The sequence below is a fragment of the Carassius carassius genome, chromosome 36, assembly GCF_963082965.1.
Source record: "Carassius carassius chromosome 36, fCarCar2.1, whole genome shotgun sequence".
NCBI lineage: Eukaryota > Metazoa > Chordata > Actinopteri > Cypriniformes > Cyprinidae > Carassius > Carassius carassius.
In genome coordinates, this window is record NC_081790.1 from 23,501,254 (window position 1) to 23,520,791 (window position 19,538).

General features: G+C 36.1%; 2 protein-coding genes and 1 non-coding gene across 6 annotated transcripts; 1 reads left to right on the forward strand and 2 right to left on the reverse strand.

The window, feature by feature from the left end:
• Positions 1-1,662: 1,662 nt before the first annotated feature.
• uimc1 (ubiquitin interaction motif containing 1) lies at positions 1,663-12,300 on the reverse strand. Of its 4 annotated transcripts, none has more exons than XM_059526699.1 (18): positions 11,817-12,300; positions 11,042-11,117; positions 10,812-10,939; positions 10,106-10,360; positions 9,026-9,400; positions 8,255-8,297; positions 7,118-7,212; positions 6,316-6,696; positions 5,719-5,964; positions 3,802-3,863; positions 3,163-3,278; positions 3,017-3,072; positions 2,648-2,861; positions 2,472-2,529; positions 2,267-2,375; positions 2,152-2,200; positions 2,025-2,070; positions 1,663-1,927 (listed from the first exon to the last, which is right to left on the reverse strand). In XM_059526699.1, the coding sequence occupies exons 1-18, from the start codon at positions 11,922-11,924 to the stop codon at positions 1,759-1,761; spliced, it is 2,586 nt and encodes an 861-aa protein (XP_059382682.1). In that variant the 5' UTR covers positions 11,925-12,300; the 3' UTR covers positions 1,663-1,758. The 4 variants fall into 4 exon arrangements, with proteins under 4 accessions (XP_059382682.1, XP_059382680.1, XP_059382679.1 ...); XM_059526697.1 differs by having other exon boundaries at positions 8,918-9,400; XM_059526696.1 differs by having other exon boundaries at positions 8,231-8,297; positions 8,918-9,400.
• Positions 7,836-7,965, reverse strand: LOC132117595 (small Cajal body-specific RNA 14). Its single transcript, XR_009425786.1, has one exon. It is a non-coding gene; the product is annotated as a small Cajal body-specific RNA 14 (non-coding RNA).
• znf346 (zinc finger protein 346) lies at positions 11,870-17,372 on the forward strand. Its single transcript, XM_059526700.1, has 8 exons — positions 11,870-11,980; positions 13,136-13,279; positions 13,658-13,761; positions 14,651-14,740; positions 14,840-14,987; positions 15,279-15,491; positions 16,347-16,446; positions 16,536-17,372. Exons 2-8 carry the CDS (start codon positions 13,159-13,161, stop codon positions 16,669-16,671), a joined length of 912 nt encoding a protein of 303 aa, XP_059382683.1. The 5' UTR covers positions 11,870-11,980; positions 13,136-13,158; the 3' UTR covers positions 16,672-17,372.
• The last annotated feature ends 2,166 nt before the right edge of the window (positions 17,373-19,538 follow it).

Below are 19,538 nucleotides of genomic sequence, written 5' to 3' on the forward strand. Positions count from 1 at the left end.
AAAACTAAATAAAGGAACTGTAAGAATTTACAGTAAATGTCGATTTGTTATTATTTACTGTAAATTTTAGGTTAATGCATTTGTTATGATAACCTAAAAATGAACAACAATTTTTTAGTGTTTATTAATCTTGGCAAATGCTTTACATATACTAATCGATTTTTAAAACTGTGTGCCTTTAACAGATTAACAGTGTAAATTAAATGCAAATTAATGTTTTATGAATGAATATTGAATGAATGAACATTTACAATAAACATTTTTTTACCTCGACTGAATAAATGCTTAATAAATGGTTCATAAATGCTCAAGAACACAAATGTTCTTTGTTAGTTTGTGATAACTAATACAGCAAGTAGTGTTAATAAATTGAGTGTTATTGTAAAGTGATACTAAAATAATACAATAAAATGTATCATTAAAATATGCTATTTAAAAATACAATTTAAAGTATAAAATAAATAGGATCTTTAAATGGTTTAAAATTTGCCACCACATTCTCTTGTCAATTACAGATATTGGGTGCACAAAAAGTATGTTTTGTCCATACTTTAGGGCATTCTCATGAATCCCGTTATAACTGGGTCACAGCAGTTGGAATGAGAACTGTCCCGCGGAGAGCGTCACCCCCACCCCCTCTCTCTGTGACATGCATTCCTCGTGTTTCCCTCCATATTCTTTCTTTTCTTCGAGCACATTTGCACATGTGCAGGGGCAAAGCAGCAAGACACAGACCAATTCAGTCATCATCTTTGTTATTGTAATCTGTTTTAAGGAGTGACATATACATGTGCTATATATTTAACATCATATACTATACATATTACTTTCGTGTGCTATATATATATAGTAACAGTAAACTTTAACTATTAAAAAATATATATATATTTTAAATAAATTATTAAACAAATGCCGTTCTTTTGAACACTTTATCACAGTTTCCACAAAAATATCAAGCAGACAACTGTCTTCAACTTTGATAATCACAGGAAATGTTTCTTGAGAACCAAATCTGCTTAGAATGATTTCTAAAGGACCATGTAACTCATTGCAGGAATACATTACATTTTTAAATATATTAAAATGGAAAAGTTATTAAATTTTTTATAAAATGCAACGAAATTACGATCAAAGATAATATTATTATTGATATCAATAATAAAGCTGGTCACTGGATGGTCTCTCTTCGTCCAACCCCTGGAGCAGAAAAGCTCTAGAATCTTAACAGCTTTTGTATAAAGTAAATATTATCTACTGTAAATTATTATGAAGAGCTGCAATATGCAACTTCCCAAGGTGGCGCTATTGCCACACAAATTACTGCATACAAATCTGACTCAAATCTATTATCCTAAAACTTACTGAAGTTAATTTAAGCTAATAAAACAAACTAGATCAGCATATTGATATTGAATTACTTAATTCCATGTGGTTTAAATATTACTAGTCATCCTCTAGTTCATATAAGTGGAGAACGTTTTCACCCAATTTAAATTGCGGATTAAAATTGTATTAAAATTGGCCAAGCTAGAGTAAATTTGACCACACCTACATGTATGGGTGGTCCGGCAGATGAGCGATATAAAGACAAATATCAAATCAGACTTTTCATTAGGTGGCAATATTATTTAATACAATTATATAAGAAAACAAAGACTTAAATAGTTACAATTGTGCATTTTTTATTTTATAAAAAGCCATACAAATGAGGAGGCACTGAAAAGCACAGACACAAAAGATACTAAAAGCATGTTGACACTATTTTTTGAATTTTCTCTTTCTTGAGAGTCTTTGGCTGGTCTTAGAGGAGTCAATAAGGCAGTCAGTGTTCTCTGATCGAGGAGTGAAGGCGTTACTGGTACAGGAAGTCATCGCTGAGCAGTCTCCACTTTCAGAAGTCCCCACCACCGCAGGATCGACAAGGCCACTGGGGAAACATATACGTAATTAATTACTGTTGATCTGGATAAACATGAAGGAATATGCACATTAAACATGTTTAGTAAACAATTTTGGAACTGTACCAGTTTCTTGTTGTAGAAACATCAGATGGCCCAGGTTCATCAGTGCCTGTAAATAAAGAATTGAATGTAATAAAAGGCCTCATCTGCCAAACTTGTAAACGCCAGAAATGAGAGAAAGAGGACACACCAGTATGTCTCCGTTCAGTCCGGTCCAGAGCAGAAAGCAGGCCGTTTTCCTGCAAAAGCAGTTATGTTGACGCTTGATACAAACACAATACAAAACCACTTAAAAATGATGTTACCTGATTAGCTCTCGAGTCTTTCTTTCCAATACACAAACTGACATGTTCTGGATACACCTGGAGTGTAAAAAATCCCTGACACATGTAACACTTCTCCATCTGTGTTGACCTGCAAAGAAAATACAATTAAAATGTCACTTTTTTTTTATGACACTGCTATTTTTGTATAATGATCTTTCAGTGTTTGAATGTTTGTTGTACCTACTTGCCAGATTGCTGAGTTTCATCAAAATTTCTTTTGGTCCTTTTCCTTCGGGCAGCAACTACAATGACAAAATATTTCACTTCACAGATTTCTCTCCTCTTCCACAATTAACAGCCATGCTGGCATCATAATATCTGCATACTGAAAAGTTAAAGAAGTGCTATTAGAGAGCTAACCTTGTGATTGCTCTTCCTGGTGGTCTGCTTCACCATCACAGTAAGCCGCATGCATCTCGATCTTGTTGAAGGGGAAGAGTTTGGAGCACAAGGGGCATTCCAGCTCCTGACTGTGAAGAGGAGCTGCCTCTTGCTCCATCATCTCCTCCTCTACAGCAGAAGCACCTCCTCCCTCCTCTACCTCCATCACATCACTGTCAGCACGAGACTGGGGCTGTGAATGAGGGATGCTCACTTAAAATGATGAGGTCTTATTGAAATTCATTCAGATCCTGTCTGGTTGTAAATGAAAGTCTACATGGTCTGTCGTATGAGGTTCCTCTAAGGAGGCTGCATTTGGATTGGAACAGTTATATGGTGCTACTGTACCTGAGCAGGACTGGTCACCATTAGTTCTGGTGTGCTGTTTTGAGTCATCTGAGTCTCTGTGACGAAGAACATGAAACTAAATGTAATTCATACCAGTGGAAAAGGTTTCATCATCTTTTGAAGGACTGGAAACTTGAGTCACATACCTGGACAAATTATCTCATCCTCTTCACAATGCTTGTGATTCTGGGCCTCTTCTTCCTCCCGCTCAGCTGAACATTGTATTTGAGTTTCATCTGAAGTGTCCCATGGAGCACTTTTCCTGTCAACGAGATGTGTTAGGACAGCTTTATAATACTGTTGTGGTGCTATGTGTCCTTGCTTTCTAAAGTAAATCCCTGGCCACATCACTGTATGGAAAACATGAGCTGAAATATTTACTGCCATTATGATATGTACTGCCATTGTCTTTATTTTCAAAAATAATTCAAACATTACACAATGTACAACCTATTAAACCTACCTACAACCTATTTTTTGCGGGATTCTTTGGAAAATTGCATGTATATCTATTCCCACACACACACACACACACACAGAGCAGTGATTGCAACAAATTTAATGCTTGACTGTGTTTCTGACATGAGCACGTCACCCAATTCTTTCAGTGGATGAAATGTGTAACATAAGTTGCAAAAAGCTACTTTGATGGGAATACAAACACACCAGAGCAATTTTCAATCGTGTTTTTTATTTGTATTTTTTTTTTGTGTGGAAAACAATAATTCTTCTTTTTAATGTAACTACATCTAAGAGTCAAGAGAACGAGACACCTAAAAGGTTACCTGAAAGGTTTATTTAAAGCGGAAGTTACAGGCTCCTCACGGCTGAGGAAAGGAGTTTTTTCCTGGTGAGAAAGCAAACAAGTTATCAGTAACAGGTGCAGCAACATTCTCAACAACATTCTGTCTTTGTTTCAGTATATATAATAAATGGCGCGTCATCTTGTGGTTGATGATGGTATTACACCAAAACACAAGTCAAAAATCCTCTATCCTCCTGGGACCCAGCTATGGACTTTTTTCCTTTTTTTTTTTTCTTCTTTCCTCAAATGAATGTCTCAGGAGCACTTTAGGGATTCAAAACAGAATATGACTTTCTATTAAAAAACAGGATATCGATATCTATGTATATATACAATGCATACAGAAGGAATATCATAAAATAAAATTGTTCTGTAATATCTTTCATAAATAAGTTGAGAATCATCTTTGTACGAAGTTCCATAAAAAAAACAAAATGGCCTAGAACTTGAAAATTGATTGGTGAATAAAAACCTTGTTTTTCCCTATAGTGTCTTTTTCCCTAATAATTCCCTCCCTCTAAGGAGGTTACAGCATATAACACGCATAAAATATCTTTAAAAAATGTATATATTTCATCAGCCTTTACTCCAATTTATGTAATTTATTATAAAACCCTGTCTGTTTACTTAAGTAACAGATATAGGTGTCATGCCATAACATTTTTAATACGACTGACTTTATATTAAATGTGAATTTAACATTGAAAGTTAATGTGATATAAATATTGCTACTAATCTTTCATTGTTCAGAAAGAGAGCCAATAACATTTACATTATTAAAGATAATTTTCACTGACAGTCTAGATTTCAATCACTCTCAGAAACTCCCATTAAAATCACTGAAACTGTTAACACTGTGAAATCAATATCTTAATTAAAGATTCGTACACACATCTGCACTTTGTTGTTTCTGACGAGAGAATTCTCCAGAAAGAGGTATTCAGTCAGTGAGCGAGTGAAGGAAGCACCAGCATTTTAGCGATGACTCATCGGAACGCCTCTGATTGGCCAATGCTTTAATAAGCTCAAAAGAATCATGTATGATTTGTTATAATGCGCAGTGCTGTAAAAACACATCTATCTCTGGCTCAGCGCCAGCAAGCAATCACAGATCTGAATTTAGCAGCTGATGATATGACTTGCTGAACGTACTCGCACCGGTGTGATTGTATTAAAATTAATAAAATCTTAATCGGCTATTTTTTGTGTTTTGGAAGCTGCATTCAACTTGACTCCCCTCTGTTATAAGCCACACATGTAAAACAAACTAATGTCACCGGTATCGTGTACTGTAATCGAATGTAGCCCAAGTTATTACCTGTTAAACAGTAGACAGCACACGCGGTGTTCATCTAATAAGGATCTCCATCGCTAGCAAATAATAACCTTTGCAGATTTCAATTCAGTGCAGTTCCAGCCACGTTTTCAACGCTCTTTCTGTTCTTAAACGTTACAACTCCGAGTGAACCACTTCAGACGCTCAGCGCGTGCGGCAGGGAACTGAACGACTCATTCAAACTGATTCATGAACCAATTCACTCGTTTGCCAATTGGTTTGATCAAGCCTTTGAACAGAATTGACTCAAAAGAATGAATCATTCGCGAATGGGCATCGCTCATTGCCCAGAGAAAAGTAGACGGCGCGTTTGGAATAAACTGAAGCATTTATAACATTTATTGCATTAAGATAAAGTAACGAGAAGAGCGTCGCTCACAGTAACGAAGTAAAAGTACAGATTTTTCCCCAAAAATTTACTCAAGTAAGAGTATAAAGTACCCATCTTTAAATATACTCCGAAAAAGTATTAGTTACCCCAAAAAATTACTCAAGTAAATGTAACGAAGTAAATGTAACTCGTTACTACCCACCTCTGGATATCAAAAACAATATACTAACCACTTGCTCATCTTTTGTCTCTGGAGATGACAAGACTACGTATGTTTCACTCTGTCCACCCTCAGCATCATCCTGTGACCCCGCCACAGACTCCTCCTTGGCTTCGTCCTTCTCTTCCTCTACTGCTGTTCTGTTATTTTCTTTCTCTGCCTCTTCTTCATTCTCCTCCTCATCTTCTGACAGCTGAGGAGCTCTGTGGCGCTTCCATCTCCTTGCACCAAATGGTCTCTCTGAGCCAGGTAACACCTATATATATATATATATATATAAAATAAAAATAATAATATTATATATATATATATATATATATATATATATATATATATATAATTTTTATATATATATATATATATATATATATATATATATAGGTGTTACCTGGCTCATATATATATTATATATTAATAATAATAACAATAATAATATATATCGATCATTGGCCATTCTACATTAAATTGTTATATTAAAAAGATATTGGCAGCCATAAAACAATAGTAAATGTCACATAATTCAACTTCATGAGGAAAGCTGGTAAGTTTGAGCTTCTACTGTTGTAAATGATGTTTTGACTGAATGATTGCATCTGATGTCACTCACTGGCTGTCCCCAGTCTGCTTTGTGCAGCAGCTCTCGCTGGGCCTCCTTCAGGCTCTTCTCGTACACCTCCATTTGACACATGATCACACGTGTGTACTCATCCGGGTTTTGCCCCATGGGGCAGAAAGGTACTCCCCAGTAGTAAGAGATGCATTCTCCTTTTTCCACTGAAGCATGTGGAGATTTACAGTCGGAGGACTTAAATTTCACACCCTTGGATGCTTTCGAGTCCTCTTCCAGGACAGAGCGGGACATCTGCGTGTCTTGTGTAGAAGAATAGAGTGTGATGGTAGCTGGAGAGATGCATGATTGTGTTGAGGAAAGCTTAGTCTTGATTGGCTTAATCTTTTCCTTGCACAACACTGGGCTGGGGGAAAGAACCTGGAATTGACAACATTTCCCAATTAAGAACTGGTTAAACCTTTCTGTTTACATGTTCTATAGCTATTGGAATATTCCTGTATACACACATAAGCATCTTTCCAATAAACTATGACATGCACATACTTTTTCTATCTGTTTGAAATGTATATAATATCACAAAAGAAAAGGTTTGTTTGGACATAGAGAGAGATGAATGAATGAATGTCACTCTGACCCAAAATTCTGAATAGGGGCATATGCCAGATGTTGTATTTGAAGTTCTGGAAACCATAACAGTATCTTAATCTGTTTATGGCAATAACATGCTTTCATAATAGGAATATGACCAAATATTCTGAATATATGTCTTATACCCTTCTGTTCAACTGACCAGCCATTAAACATGCAGTTATTTTTAATATAAACATACAGTACCTACCTCTTCACTGGCATCATCTTCATCATCCTCATCTGTTAAATGCAAGACCATGTGACTAGTAAATTCATTCCAAGACTGAGTGTTTGGAGCAATTTCTGCAGTTGAAAACACAATGAAATGATTAGGGCAAATTCAAGCGATCTGCACAAAATCACATATATAACTATCGCTATATACTCCAGTACAAAAGTTTGTGTGTGGGTTTTGTTTTTGAAAGAAGTCTTAAACCCTGTTCACACCAAAAACAGTAACTATAAAGATAACTAAAAGAAAAGGACATTAGTTTCCACACCAGTGAATATCGTCTGTTTATTCTAAGCACACCTGCGTCTGCCGCTTTAAATTCTCGAGCTCATTATAGCAGGTTGGATTCTGATTGGGTGTCAATGTTTGTATCGTTCATCAGCTGGAAACAACCCTTCTGAAAGTGATTCCAATGATATGGCTTCTCTGTGCCTTTATTGTTATAGCTGTGGTGTGGACTCTGCTGTTCTTTAATATTGAGAACATTTCTTTGAACTATATCTTTATTGTTATCTTTATAGTTATCGTCCTTGGTGTGAACGTTTAGACTTCAAACATTTCTTGTAGGATTTTTTGATGAATCAGCATTTATTTGAAGCACAAATCATTGTTAATCTATTTTTACCATCACTTTTAATCAATTTAATGCATCCTTACTAAACAAAACTTTGTTTTTCTAAAAATGTATCTAAAATTTGTATGGAACCATCGCACAGAGAACCCAATAACTTTACAGGCCCTGTCGGCAGGAACCAAACTCACTCTGTGTGGTCCCAAATACTGCAAAACACTGCTCAGTCTTGCAGCAACAGTGGGTCAACCACACACCAACTTGTTCAAGAATTGAAGAACTGCTTTTCTGTTGCAGAAATCAAACTCAAATTGCCTTGATTCTTTACTAAACGCTAAAGTATTTAGTTTGATACAATATATGGCCTTAAAGAACCTGTGGATCCTTATACCACTTGGAAATGAAGGCATCAGACAAAGATGATAATTTGAAAACTACAAACTCTTACTTCTAGGCTCTACGGCTCTTGAATAAATGGTGCAAACACAAAGAGAAGATGAGTGCAAGAAATGGCATACCAGTGTCAGATTTTACATTCTCACCCCGAGTGGTCCGATCCTCCACTTGCTTTAGATTAGGGGTTTTCTGTTAAAATGATCACACAATACAGTTAGAAAACAAATAGTAGTAAAAAATGTCAGTTAAGGGTGCTCAATCTCATCTCTGGAGATACAGGCCAAACCCAATTCACATATTATGCATCCTACACAGTATGTGACAGAATCAGCAACATAGTATGCCAATCATTTAAAGATACCATACTATTTCTGCTGATTTTTGTCTCAAGTAGCAGGATTATGCAATTTTAAGTCAAAGAACATTAGAAAGGATTAACCCAAAACTTAACAAGGTAAAGCTAGTCCTCTACAAATACAAGTGACTTATAATACAGTTCTCTGAGGAATACACACTACCATTCAAATGTTAAGGCGTAAGATTTTTTGAATGCTTTTAAAAGGAAGTCTTGTGCTCGCCAAGGCTGTACTCATTTGATAAAAAATGCAGTAAAACTGTAATATTCTTAAATATTTTTACTATTTAATATAAATGTTCAAGATAGTTAAAAATATTAGTATTATTATTTTAAATAATAATGTTTTGCAACATTATAACTGTCTTTACTTTTTGATCCTTGATGCTTTTTTTTTTCTGTCGAAACGAAACCCCAAATTTTTAAACCTCTCATTCGAAGATCACCTACTTACACTTGCTATGGTGACATCTTCAGTGCTGTTTTTAGGCACACATTTGGGGCTTGATCTTTTAGAAGCTGAAAGGCACGTATCTGGACCTGTGCTCAAACCTTGGCTTACTTGTGTTTGTAAATGAGTATTTTCATCAGATATTTGAGTATCGTCTTCACTTGCATTAGTATTTTTACAGCAGTCTTTGTCCTCTAACAAATCAATTTTTCGTTTGAAGTCTTTCTGAGTAAAGACCGGGCATTTGGAAAAGGGCAGATCTTCCTGCTTGGGGGATGTGGCAGCAGCGCTGTCCTGTGTGTGAACATTTGAGTCTGTGCTTGAAGGGATGAGGTCCTGACTCAGTTTCTCTACACATACTACAGGGTGACGAATGAAGCAGCCATGCCTGGTGAAGAGAGGGGATGTCTGGGACTGGGAATCTGAGACAGATCTGAAGAGTTCAGGAGTGTTGCTGACTACTGTCTGGTTATCTGAGGTCTTGTCCTAGGAAAACAAAATACTTTTTAAGGTTAATACTTTTGTAATTAAAGCCTGACCAAAAAATATCCATGTCAAAATGTTGTTTTTGTTGTTGTTTTTTTTTTAAATGGAAGAGGTTGTTGAACCAAAATCCTAATTTTCATATTATCATATTTGATACATCAGACTTTACACAGCTCATATAGTATCATAAAATAAGAAAATGGAGCTCATACCAGAAAAGGAAAAAAAAAACCTTTCAGTAATGTTTGTAATGAAAATAATTCAGAGACATGGCAGACTACTTACATAAAACGCATATAAACCCCAGTTCCCCAGTCACTCTTTATCACCATATCCTGTCTTAGTAAGACGATATTTAAATGATTAACTTTATGATCAAAGCTCTGTAGTTTTTGTTGTGGAAAACATATCATGGAATGCAATACATTACAATGATGACTGAGAGATATACATCCAAAGCCTGATGTTTCATATTGAATATTTTCATTTGAATAGTTTAAGATAGATTTAGAATTATAATAAAGGGCCTTAAGTTTACACTGTCAGTCAGACAACAGGAGGCCTATTGAAGATTGTGTACAACAGATTAGCAAAGTTTTGACAATGTTGATCATTTAGAGGTGTGCATATGAAATAGGTTTTACAAGGTTATGAAGAAGACAATAATTTTACAATAATATGTGAAGCCGTTTAATAACATCTAACCTTTGTGGTAGCAGAAGGACTGTAGACCAGAGCTGGAGAACTCCTCGTTGAAAGATGTGAGGAGGTCGCCTGTGACAGATCAGGCATTTCTGGAAGTGGACTAGTCGTTTCCCTCTCATTCTCACTGTGTGTCTGATCTCGGCCAGGGTATGACAGTTTTCGTCTCAAACAAATCGCATTTGTTACATTCTGCTGTGGTTGATCTGTAGAGCTGGCTGCTTCATCTTGACCCTCCGATGCTTTTCCAGTGCTTTCCTGAAGAAATACAAGCAGCTTTTTGATTGATACTATCTCGTTCTTTGACTGGTCAAACATTTTTAGTCTAGAAAAGTCAACGCTACTTAATGAAAGTCAGAGCCTGTCTGACGATTCTGGCCAGTTGGAGTTGACAGATTTTACTGAAAAATAACGTAGGATATAAAAGGCACAAATTCTTGTTTGATATTTTCCGTTCATGATAGAATTTTTTTTATGCATCTCACAGCAGCGAGGCACACGTTTCTAAGTGAATTTGTTTGTTTTCGGAATCACTTTAAAGTCTAGTAATGTGAGATACTCAATCATTTAGTGTATGACACTCAGTTTTCTCCAGTTACAAATTGCAAAAGTGAACGATGCCTATTGTTTTAAAATCTTTTCCAATTTTAAACGTCATATAATGTATATAATGTATAACAGCCTTTATGAGAATAATTTTTTCACCAACATTAAGACTTTGTGCTATGGCTTTTTGTATGTCGCCGTCGTCCTCATGCTGTTGTTTCTGGGCAGCACTGTTTGCTTCTTCAGCGCTAAGTCTCATGGCCAGGTCCAGCATTTCTTCTTCTGTCATGTCTGAAATCGCAAGTAGAACAACACAAACAGGTCTGAATCAAATGCACACCTATTTTTTCAGGCAAAATTAATGATCTGTTGTGAAATTCCGAGTTACAGTACCTCGTAGCTGAGATTGATTCTTCCTCCGTTTCCACCGGGCTGTCCGAGAGGACCGTTTAATTGAGCAGTCTTCCTCCTGAAGATTTGAAGGCCAAATTTCAAGTTGGTTTATCATTCCTCATAATCCACCATTATAATTTACCATAAACTTTCATAGTTAGACAGGGGAATGTTTGGAAAATCTTTCAATTTTATTTTTGTAGTTCCATTGGGGTGATGTTACAGGAACAGAAATTAGCACAACATACCCAATACTGAATATCTAGTACTAACAGCGAAATGGGGAAGTCGTGGCCTAATGGTTAGAGAGTCGGACTCCCAATCGAAAGGTTGTGAGTTCGAGTCCCGGGCCGGCAGGAATTGTGGGTGGGGGGAGTGCATGTACAGTTCTCTCTCCAACTTCAATACCACGACTTAGGTGCCTTTGAGCAAGGCATCGAACCCCCAACTGCTCCCCGGGCGCCGCAGCATAAATGGCTGCCCACTGCTCCGGGGGTGTGCTCACAGTGTGTGTGTGTGTTCACTGCTCTGTGTGTGTGCACTTTGGATGGGTTAAACGCAGAGCACAAATTCCGAGTATGGGTCACCATACTTGGCTGAATGTCACTTCACTTATTATTACTTCACTCACTTTAATGTATTAGAAACAATTATTACCATGGTAATTATTAAGGAAACATTGTTGCTGTCCCATTTAAATAACTCTTAAACCACACAGAAACCTTTAAACGAAGCCAAACACACAGTATGTGGTTGTCTACTGTATACACAGTACCTCTTCATTTTCAGAGTCAGATATCACCAGGGTCTCTTCATTGTGCTCCACTCTGCTGACTTTCGCTTTTCTTCCGCCTTCATCTGTTGTGCGCTTCCGGCGGGGCATCTTGGCGCGACCTCAACAACATGAATTACCTATGTGTCCAGCTCTAAACACACTCGGTGAGACTCTAACTGCTCATAAACTTTTACTGAACACGTTCAATTTTCATATTCGATAATACAACGTTAGCTCGGTCGGTCAAAGGCTACAAAAACAAGGACTTCGATTCCAAGATATTTTCACAGGCGGTTGTCGTGTCACGTGACATGAGGGCCAAGGAAAGACGTTACGTCACAACCTACAGCGCGCGAGCGGGGACTATTTTTTGATTTGACGGGAAGGTCGAGTCATTTCCGCGAATCGTTCGTTTGTTTCAAAGAACTGGTTCAAAAGAGATTCAATGATTCTTTTTACATCATTACAACCTTTATTAGGTTTCAAAGACAACGTTAATCCAAGATATTAATCCAAATAAGAATGCGATATTAACTACATAAAAATAAATTATATTAAAATTAAACTGCATCAATAACATATAGGCTTTTAATAACAAAATATGGTTTTAAAACTCCACAAAATTTGATGGATATAAAATGTGTTAAGTCATATGTAATATTAACATATTTTAAAAGTCATCTAGTCACACATTTTATTAAGGAACATAAGCATTTACACATAAATTAAGGAAATTCATTGTAACTGCATGTGTTCCAGCTCTTAAAACAATTCATTTTTGAAATAGAAAAAGCAAAAGTCATTTCAAAACTAAAATTGAATTTACACTTAACGTGACAACAAAATTGTTGTTCAGTGAGTGTTAGCTCGGATTCGAACACATACTTGAATGGATTTTGTGAACCGAGTCACTGAAAGATTCGACTCAACAGAACCAGACGTTGCTCTTAATCACGCCAAAAAGATATAAGATTTGAGGTACAAATAATTACATATTCCTCTCAAATCGTAAGAGGAATTAAGAGTGTTCATTTGCGAATTAATAACACTTAAAACTGGTAAAATTGCAGTTTGGAGATTAAACGTAATTTAAAAGAATGCCAACGTCACTTGCCAGGTTAGTAACGTTAAGTAACGTAATGATTCATTTAGCAAAAAAATAAACCAACTCGCATAGCAATAACACACATATTTACCCCGTATAGATTCTCTTACGGACCCTTACGTCATCTGAATTGCTTAGTGGTTGCGTAGACGTGTATAGAAATAATTTTGTGAAGCATGGTGGATAAATGGTTCAAATATTTGTTTGTAAATAGAATAAAAGTGGGTTACCGGATATATGAAGAGACTTGTGCAGCGCATATATCGTCTGCGCATGCGCGATCCGCCTCCTGCAAACATCATGGCGCAGCAAGAGCCGAATGGAGGTTTTCCATATTTACCTTCAGGGGCGGCCGAGGGTAAGAGATTGGCAACATTCATCATTCATCATTCAGAATAAATGGTGTAACTATCGATGCATTATTTATAAGCCAAACATGACATTTATTTAAAGAATATACAGTGCCTGAGAGTGTGAGGGAGTGTAAAGCATGGTAGCAGAGCTCAGCTCCTCAGTGCTCTTAGGACTGCTGCTATAGTGTCTAGGAAGAACAGCGTATCCAAGGTCGATTTAAGACACAGTCTGATTTTTTGCACCTAAATGCAGAGCAAGTCTATTTTAGGTTTGATTTGAGCGTTGCATATTTTGCCTCAAAGCTGTTTTGTATGCGTATCTTTTATATAACAATGAAATGCCGCTTTGTTGTTACCGTTTCTGATGCTGATCTTTCTTTCAGTGAACCGAATGATAAAGGAGCACAGTGACCTGTTCTCTGATTCTCGGTGTAAAGTATGCAGTGCTGTTTTAATCTCAGAATCCCAGAAACTTGCACATTACCAGGTATGAATTCACACTCATTTGGACAAAGTTTAAATGATGGCATCTTTTCCTTTGTTTCTCAGCCAATACAGTACAAACGGGGTTCTAGGGATTAGATACTGATTTCAAGTATTTCAGAATGGCATGCTACTCCTACCACATTTGCAGCATGCTTTGTTTTAATGTATGCTTGCTTTGAATACCCAGACTGCCTATTGAGTTGAGAAAATCTGCAGTCTACAACCCTTATGAAAATTAACCATGGTTTTACAATAGTTAAACCATGGTAACCACAAATTAACAATCATTTAGCAAAACTAACCATAGTTTAACCATGGTATTTGTATGAAAACTATGGTTACACAAATGGTAATCAATGTGCCAAAAAACATAGTTACTACACTTTTACTAAAATAAAACCATGGCTTATTTAACAGAGAAAAGGGCTGGGTATTATCAGAGACCGGATATAGCAGAGGCGAGCCACTTGGGTTACAATAAATGAGAGAAATTTGTGTTCACAATATGACAGTTCTAGTAAACTAACTCTTATGACAGAATAAATACTAGAAAATGTCCCAAGATGGCTACGCAGTAAGAAAAGGGACAGTATTTGATGTTTTGGGTATCAAGTAAGTCTGTATCCCACAATGAAGTTTGCTCAACATGACCTTCCAGTTCCAGCATTTTATTACATAACCCATGATTTTTAACATCTGCCCATTATTTGATTAGAGACTGTCAAAATGTAAGCCATTTTTACCCAAACATTGATTAAACATGCTACATGTATTTACAGCATTATAACTGACTATTGGTAAATAAAGCTTGGTTTCATGACAGTTATTCCATGACGAAAGCACTTTACTAAATGTCATACCTTCTAATGTTAGTTTTTTGTCTCTTGTAGAGCAAAAAACATGAGAGCAAAGTACGCCGGTACATGAGCATTCATGGTAATGAGGAGCCCATCGCAAAACGGTTCAAGCCTTCAGGAGATGTAAGTCCGATAAAAAGCCAGATATGATGGAGACTTATTGAATATTGGATCAAAGATGTGTTTGTGTCCTGCATTAATGGCTAGTGTTATGTTTTGCAGACCTTTAATGTTGGCGAAGGGGACAAATACAAAGCCTGCACTGTGTGCAACATGACATTCTCTTCCCCAGTAGTGGCACAGTCACATTACCAGGGCAAAGTTCACTCCAAGAACCTTCGCTTGAAGACCTTTGGTCAGCAGACTCCTGGTAAGAAGACTTGATTATCATGATATTTAGAGCTTAAAATCCTAGAATCGTCAGAATGAGAGGTGTTCTGCAATCAGTAATTATTCCTAGGTTTCATTTTTAATCAAATCTAGTTATACTGTATGCCACAAATGCAAAGCAATTGATCATATTTTCTGATTTTTACACCTAATAGTTTAGACATTTTCCTAAAACTTAGGATAAAAATGGTAATGATGATGATAATGCATTTGCATTCCATTCTGTTTCACACTGGAAAGCTGATCTGCTGTGTTTTTGCTCATATTCCAGCATTACCTCAGCCCAAAGTGCAGGTGAAGAAGGATGAATGGCTACCTGAAGGTGTGCAGGGGCCAGCAGGAGACCCCAACCGCTTCTGCTCCATCTGCCAGGCTTCCTTCAACAATCCCCTCATGGCTCAGCAGCACTACAGTGGCAAGAAACATAAAAAACACCTGACTAAACAGAAGCTGATGGAGACTTATGGGCCGTCCTCTGCACCAGGTCAGAAAATAGAAGGGGGTCTCTCATCTCATATGTAGAACTTGATGTGGACTGTAAGTGGAAATTACATCAGGAACACATACCCTTTTATGTAGTTATATAATAATTTATATAATTCAAATACAAATTGTTAAACCAATGACATGCTTTAACAAAAGTGCACACTTAAAAAATTCTGTGAACTGCATTTGCAAACTTACAAGTATATTATTAAAAAAAAAAAAAATCTAATATGAATTAATGGTAATCAACTACAGTGGCCACAGCATGAGGAATATCATTGACCATGTTTACATGCACCTCAAATTATGTTCAAAATCTAAATGCAATTTGCAGCTATATTTCAAGTACAGTGTGTTTATGCATACAGTTATGATTTCTGCAATGCAGATGGAATCACAGAATCCAGTCATAGATATGGGACTTAATGATGCAGAATGCCATGGAATTTGGTTAATTTTGGGTGAATAAATCACAAGTAGGCTATAAAGTGAATTAAAAAGCAATATGTACTGGTGTCTGTGAAATATTAATGTACAAAAACCAATCGAGCTGAAGTGGCAACATTGATCTTTCACGCAAAAAATGAAACTGTACTGAAACTGTATTTATTGTGTACATTTTGCGATGATGTACAAAATTTGAAAGATGAGACTTTTTCATACCAAAAGTATCAAAAGCTTCTTGCGCAGCATCAGAAAAAGTCACCACAACAAAATGGATCTTTTGAATGTTGATTCTGTTAAAATCTCTTCATTAGTATTTTCAGCACTGCCCTAGTTGATACACTTATGTTTTTTTTTACCTTGAAATTGAGGATTTGTGGTCACTTTTTTTTGTTGCAATTTTTATCAGCCTCCACACTGAAGGGCTACCCATGTACTGTGTGCAAGATTGAGCTGAACTCCGTGGAGCAGTACCAGGCCCACATCAGCGGTTCCAAACACAAGAACCAGTGAGTAACTCATGCTGCTCTAAACAGCCTTCTCGAAAAGATTTCCCCATCTTATTGGTCGACTAATAATGTATTCCCCAATTTGACAGCGGCAGACCCAAGAAAGGGCCAAATGCATTTCCCGGCCGCCCTCAGAACTACCAGCCCCTTTTCCAGTATCCACCCAATCAGGAAGGACCAGAGAATGCGGTGAACTGGAACAGCTTCAACTTGGGCTATGAGTGAGAAGACGCTGTCAGACTCCGCTGCACTCTTCTCATTTGTGACAAGCTTCCTCTGTTTAGGCACAGGTCAATGTGTGTCTGCACTGTGCATCTCCTAAGGCCAGCTTTCACCACACTACATCTCTTCCTATCTATTCTTGTCGCTCTCACACACAGTTGAGGGACCACAATAAACGACCACAGCTTTTTAATTTTTTTGTCCCCGCTCCAAAACCGAAGACAAGGAGGCAGAACTTTGCTGCTTTTTTTCCATTAGTGTTATGTTAAGTGTTTATTTGGTTTACGAAAATTAATTTCTACAATCTCCATAATTCAGATGCAGGTTCGGAAGGTGGTTTCGGGAGATGTTTTGTCTATATGTTTGATATTCTTACTCTTACTTGTTGCTTATTATTTTAAACTGCTCAAGCTCCATGTTTTGTTAAATGAATGACTGTGATGTTTAAATCTGTTGAATTTGATAGTGTGTGACATTTGGAAAGTTTGTTTTTTTGGGAGCTTAGAGTGCTTTATTTCTGATTTTCTATGTCAATTTAAAAAAAAAAAAAAAAAAGATTTTTTTAAAACCATTATTAGTGATTTACTCTGTTTGTTCTAGGCTGGATGTTAGTTGTCTTTCATTTCTCATGGCTCCTTTCCATTTCCACATAAATCTTTAAGTAGGAAGTATACTGTAATTTCATATGCTTAATAGAGATTTAAGTTAAATTGGTGCTTCACTTCCAACATTCAAACTGAACTTGTCCTAATTTTAAAAGCTGTCCAATCATAGGAAATTAGCACCAGATAATGAAGTTGATTTATTTATTTAGTTTTATATTTAGGTGCAGATTTCATCTTGACATTGTCACGACATAGAATCTTGCGGTAAATTCTGGTGTAACTGTTTTACAAAGTCAAACTAGTACTACAAGCTGATTAGTCATAAATGTACTTGTGAGTTGAAAGCCTCTGTTCAGGATTAATGTGAAAGCGCTCTAATTATAAAGCGAAAATACAAGTTTGATGACTGTTGAGCATATGTGTAATGTATGGCTTGCAATGTTTATTTTTGCAATGCACATTGCAGATTGTTCTTGGTGCAAGAGACTGATGCTAATGCTAAGATGTAAAATCAGCAATAGTTCAATTAGTTTTGCGAACCATCATAATTAAGCTTAACAAATGATTCTGTCTATAATTGTTATCTGTCCTGATAACAAATGAAGAGTCTGTTTATTGGGGGCAATTTTTAAGTCATTGTGAAAGACTGAAGTGTGTCCATTAATCTTTGTGTGTCCTCCTTTTTTTTTTCTCCCAAGTCGTTATCAAAGATGTATGTTTGGGAATTGATACAGATTCATCAAAATCTGTCAATAAACCCAATAGCAGTCAGCAAAAGGACTACTGTAAGTACAGTGTTGCTTAGTTTGGGAGCCTGAAATGTTGCATTGACAAATATTGCAATATTAAAGGCTTCTAAACCGCAATTATGTGCGGGATTAAGGCCTTCAAACTTAGTAGCATATATGTTTTTGTTGTCATTTTGCTTTTATTGGTCAATTTTCTTTTCAACAGACAGTGTGAGCCTAAAGAGGTGTATGTTACTTTTCATCCAGTAAAATGTTTTGAGAAAAAAAAAACTTTAGTATTTCAGACTGGTTTAATGAACATACATGCATTCTCACAAATTGCTCGCATAATATATAATTGCCTGACACCAAAAGCCTAGCATATTTCAGTTAAAATGGCTGTGCCGTATCTATGATAAAAAATAAAACTTCAGCAGGGCAGCTTATTGTACATTTCTTTTCAATGTAAAAGTCCACATTTATATAAGTTTACCATTTTCCATCTACTTACTGACATTTTCAATAAAGCTGCCATAAGAAATGTTAGCTAACTTCTGCTAGAGATTTTTGGAAGATTTTTATTGCACTACCTCTTCTTTTGCTACTGTACCTTTAAGAGTTCTGTAAATAAATTAACTCTCATATGATTGGTCAAATTGCTGAATACTGAATTCTAGCCATTTTAAATGGTTTAATGTGTGTATAGTTATGACTTCTAAATGACTTTTTTGTTTGAACAAATTTTCTACCAAGTTTATATATAAATACGCAAATACTGATTTGATTATTATTGCAGTGATTAATGTTTCTGACATGTTGCATGTTTGGCAATCATTTATTTTAACCCTGAATGATACAGTTTAGCTTTAAAAATTTTAAACAACTATTATGTTGTCAATTAGGGTTAAAAGAATTGCTGACAAATATGGGACTTGCAATACATGTCAGAAACACTAATCACTGTAATAATGATTCAATCCTAAAATCTGAAGTGTTTGCTTATTAAAATCCAGACTGTAACTTTTTTTTCTTCTTTTTTTTTTGGCCTGGAAGTGTATATATAAAATACAGTTTTTCCAAGATGTCTTCCAAAAAAGTATGCATAGATTTATATATTGTCCTCTAGATGGCGTACTTTACACACTAGCCCCTTTCTTGATCACTAGTTTTTGGAGAATGAAGGACAAAAAAATCTTCTTGTTTTCTCTGATAAATGTTTTCTGATATTCATTTGTATTAATGTGGAGTACTCCGAATCTATTCCATTTTTATTCATTTAATTTTTGTTTCATAGTGTCGCTAGAACCATACAACATCTGTAAATCAAGTATGGATTGTTAGCAACTTCATAAAATATCCTTTGCCTTTTTGTAGTTTTTTTTTTGCTACTGAAACAGAGTTAATAAATCAACTCTACCAAAAAAAATATATATATATATATATATATATATCCCTCGTGTGCTGTAAAAATGATTGTGGCTTGTTTTTGCCAGGTATTTCCATTCATAAAAAGGCAATGGGGAGGAGAGGTGACTAT

Bases quoted from the DNA above. Each gene is read 5' to 3' on its own strand.
- znf346 (XM_059526700.1), top strand. From the start codon at position 13,159: ATGAAGAGACTTGTGCAGCGCATATATCGTCTGCGCATGCGCGATCCG. The intron at 15,492-16,346 runs GTCAGAAAATAG...AATTTTTATCAG, and splicing joins TGGGCCGTCCTCTGCACCAG to CCTCCACACTGAAGGGCTAC. The intron at 16,447-16,535 runs GTGAGTAACTCA...CCAATTTGACAG, and splicing joins GGTTCCAAACACAAGAACCA to CGGCAGACCCAAGAAAGGGC.
- uimc1 (XM_059526696.1), bottom strand. From the start codon at position 11,924: ATGCCCCGCCGGAAGCGCACAACAGATGAAGGCGGAAGAAAAGCGAAA. The intron at 10,940-11,041 runs GTACTGTAACTC...TTGCGATTTCAG, and splicing joins GAATCAATCTCAGCTACGAG to ACATGACAGAAGAAGAAATG. The intron at 5,965-6,315 runs GTGAGTGACATC...ATATATATATAG, and splicing joins AAGCAGACTGGGGACAGCCA to GTGTTACCTGGCTCAGAGAG.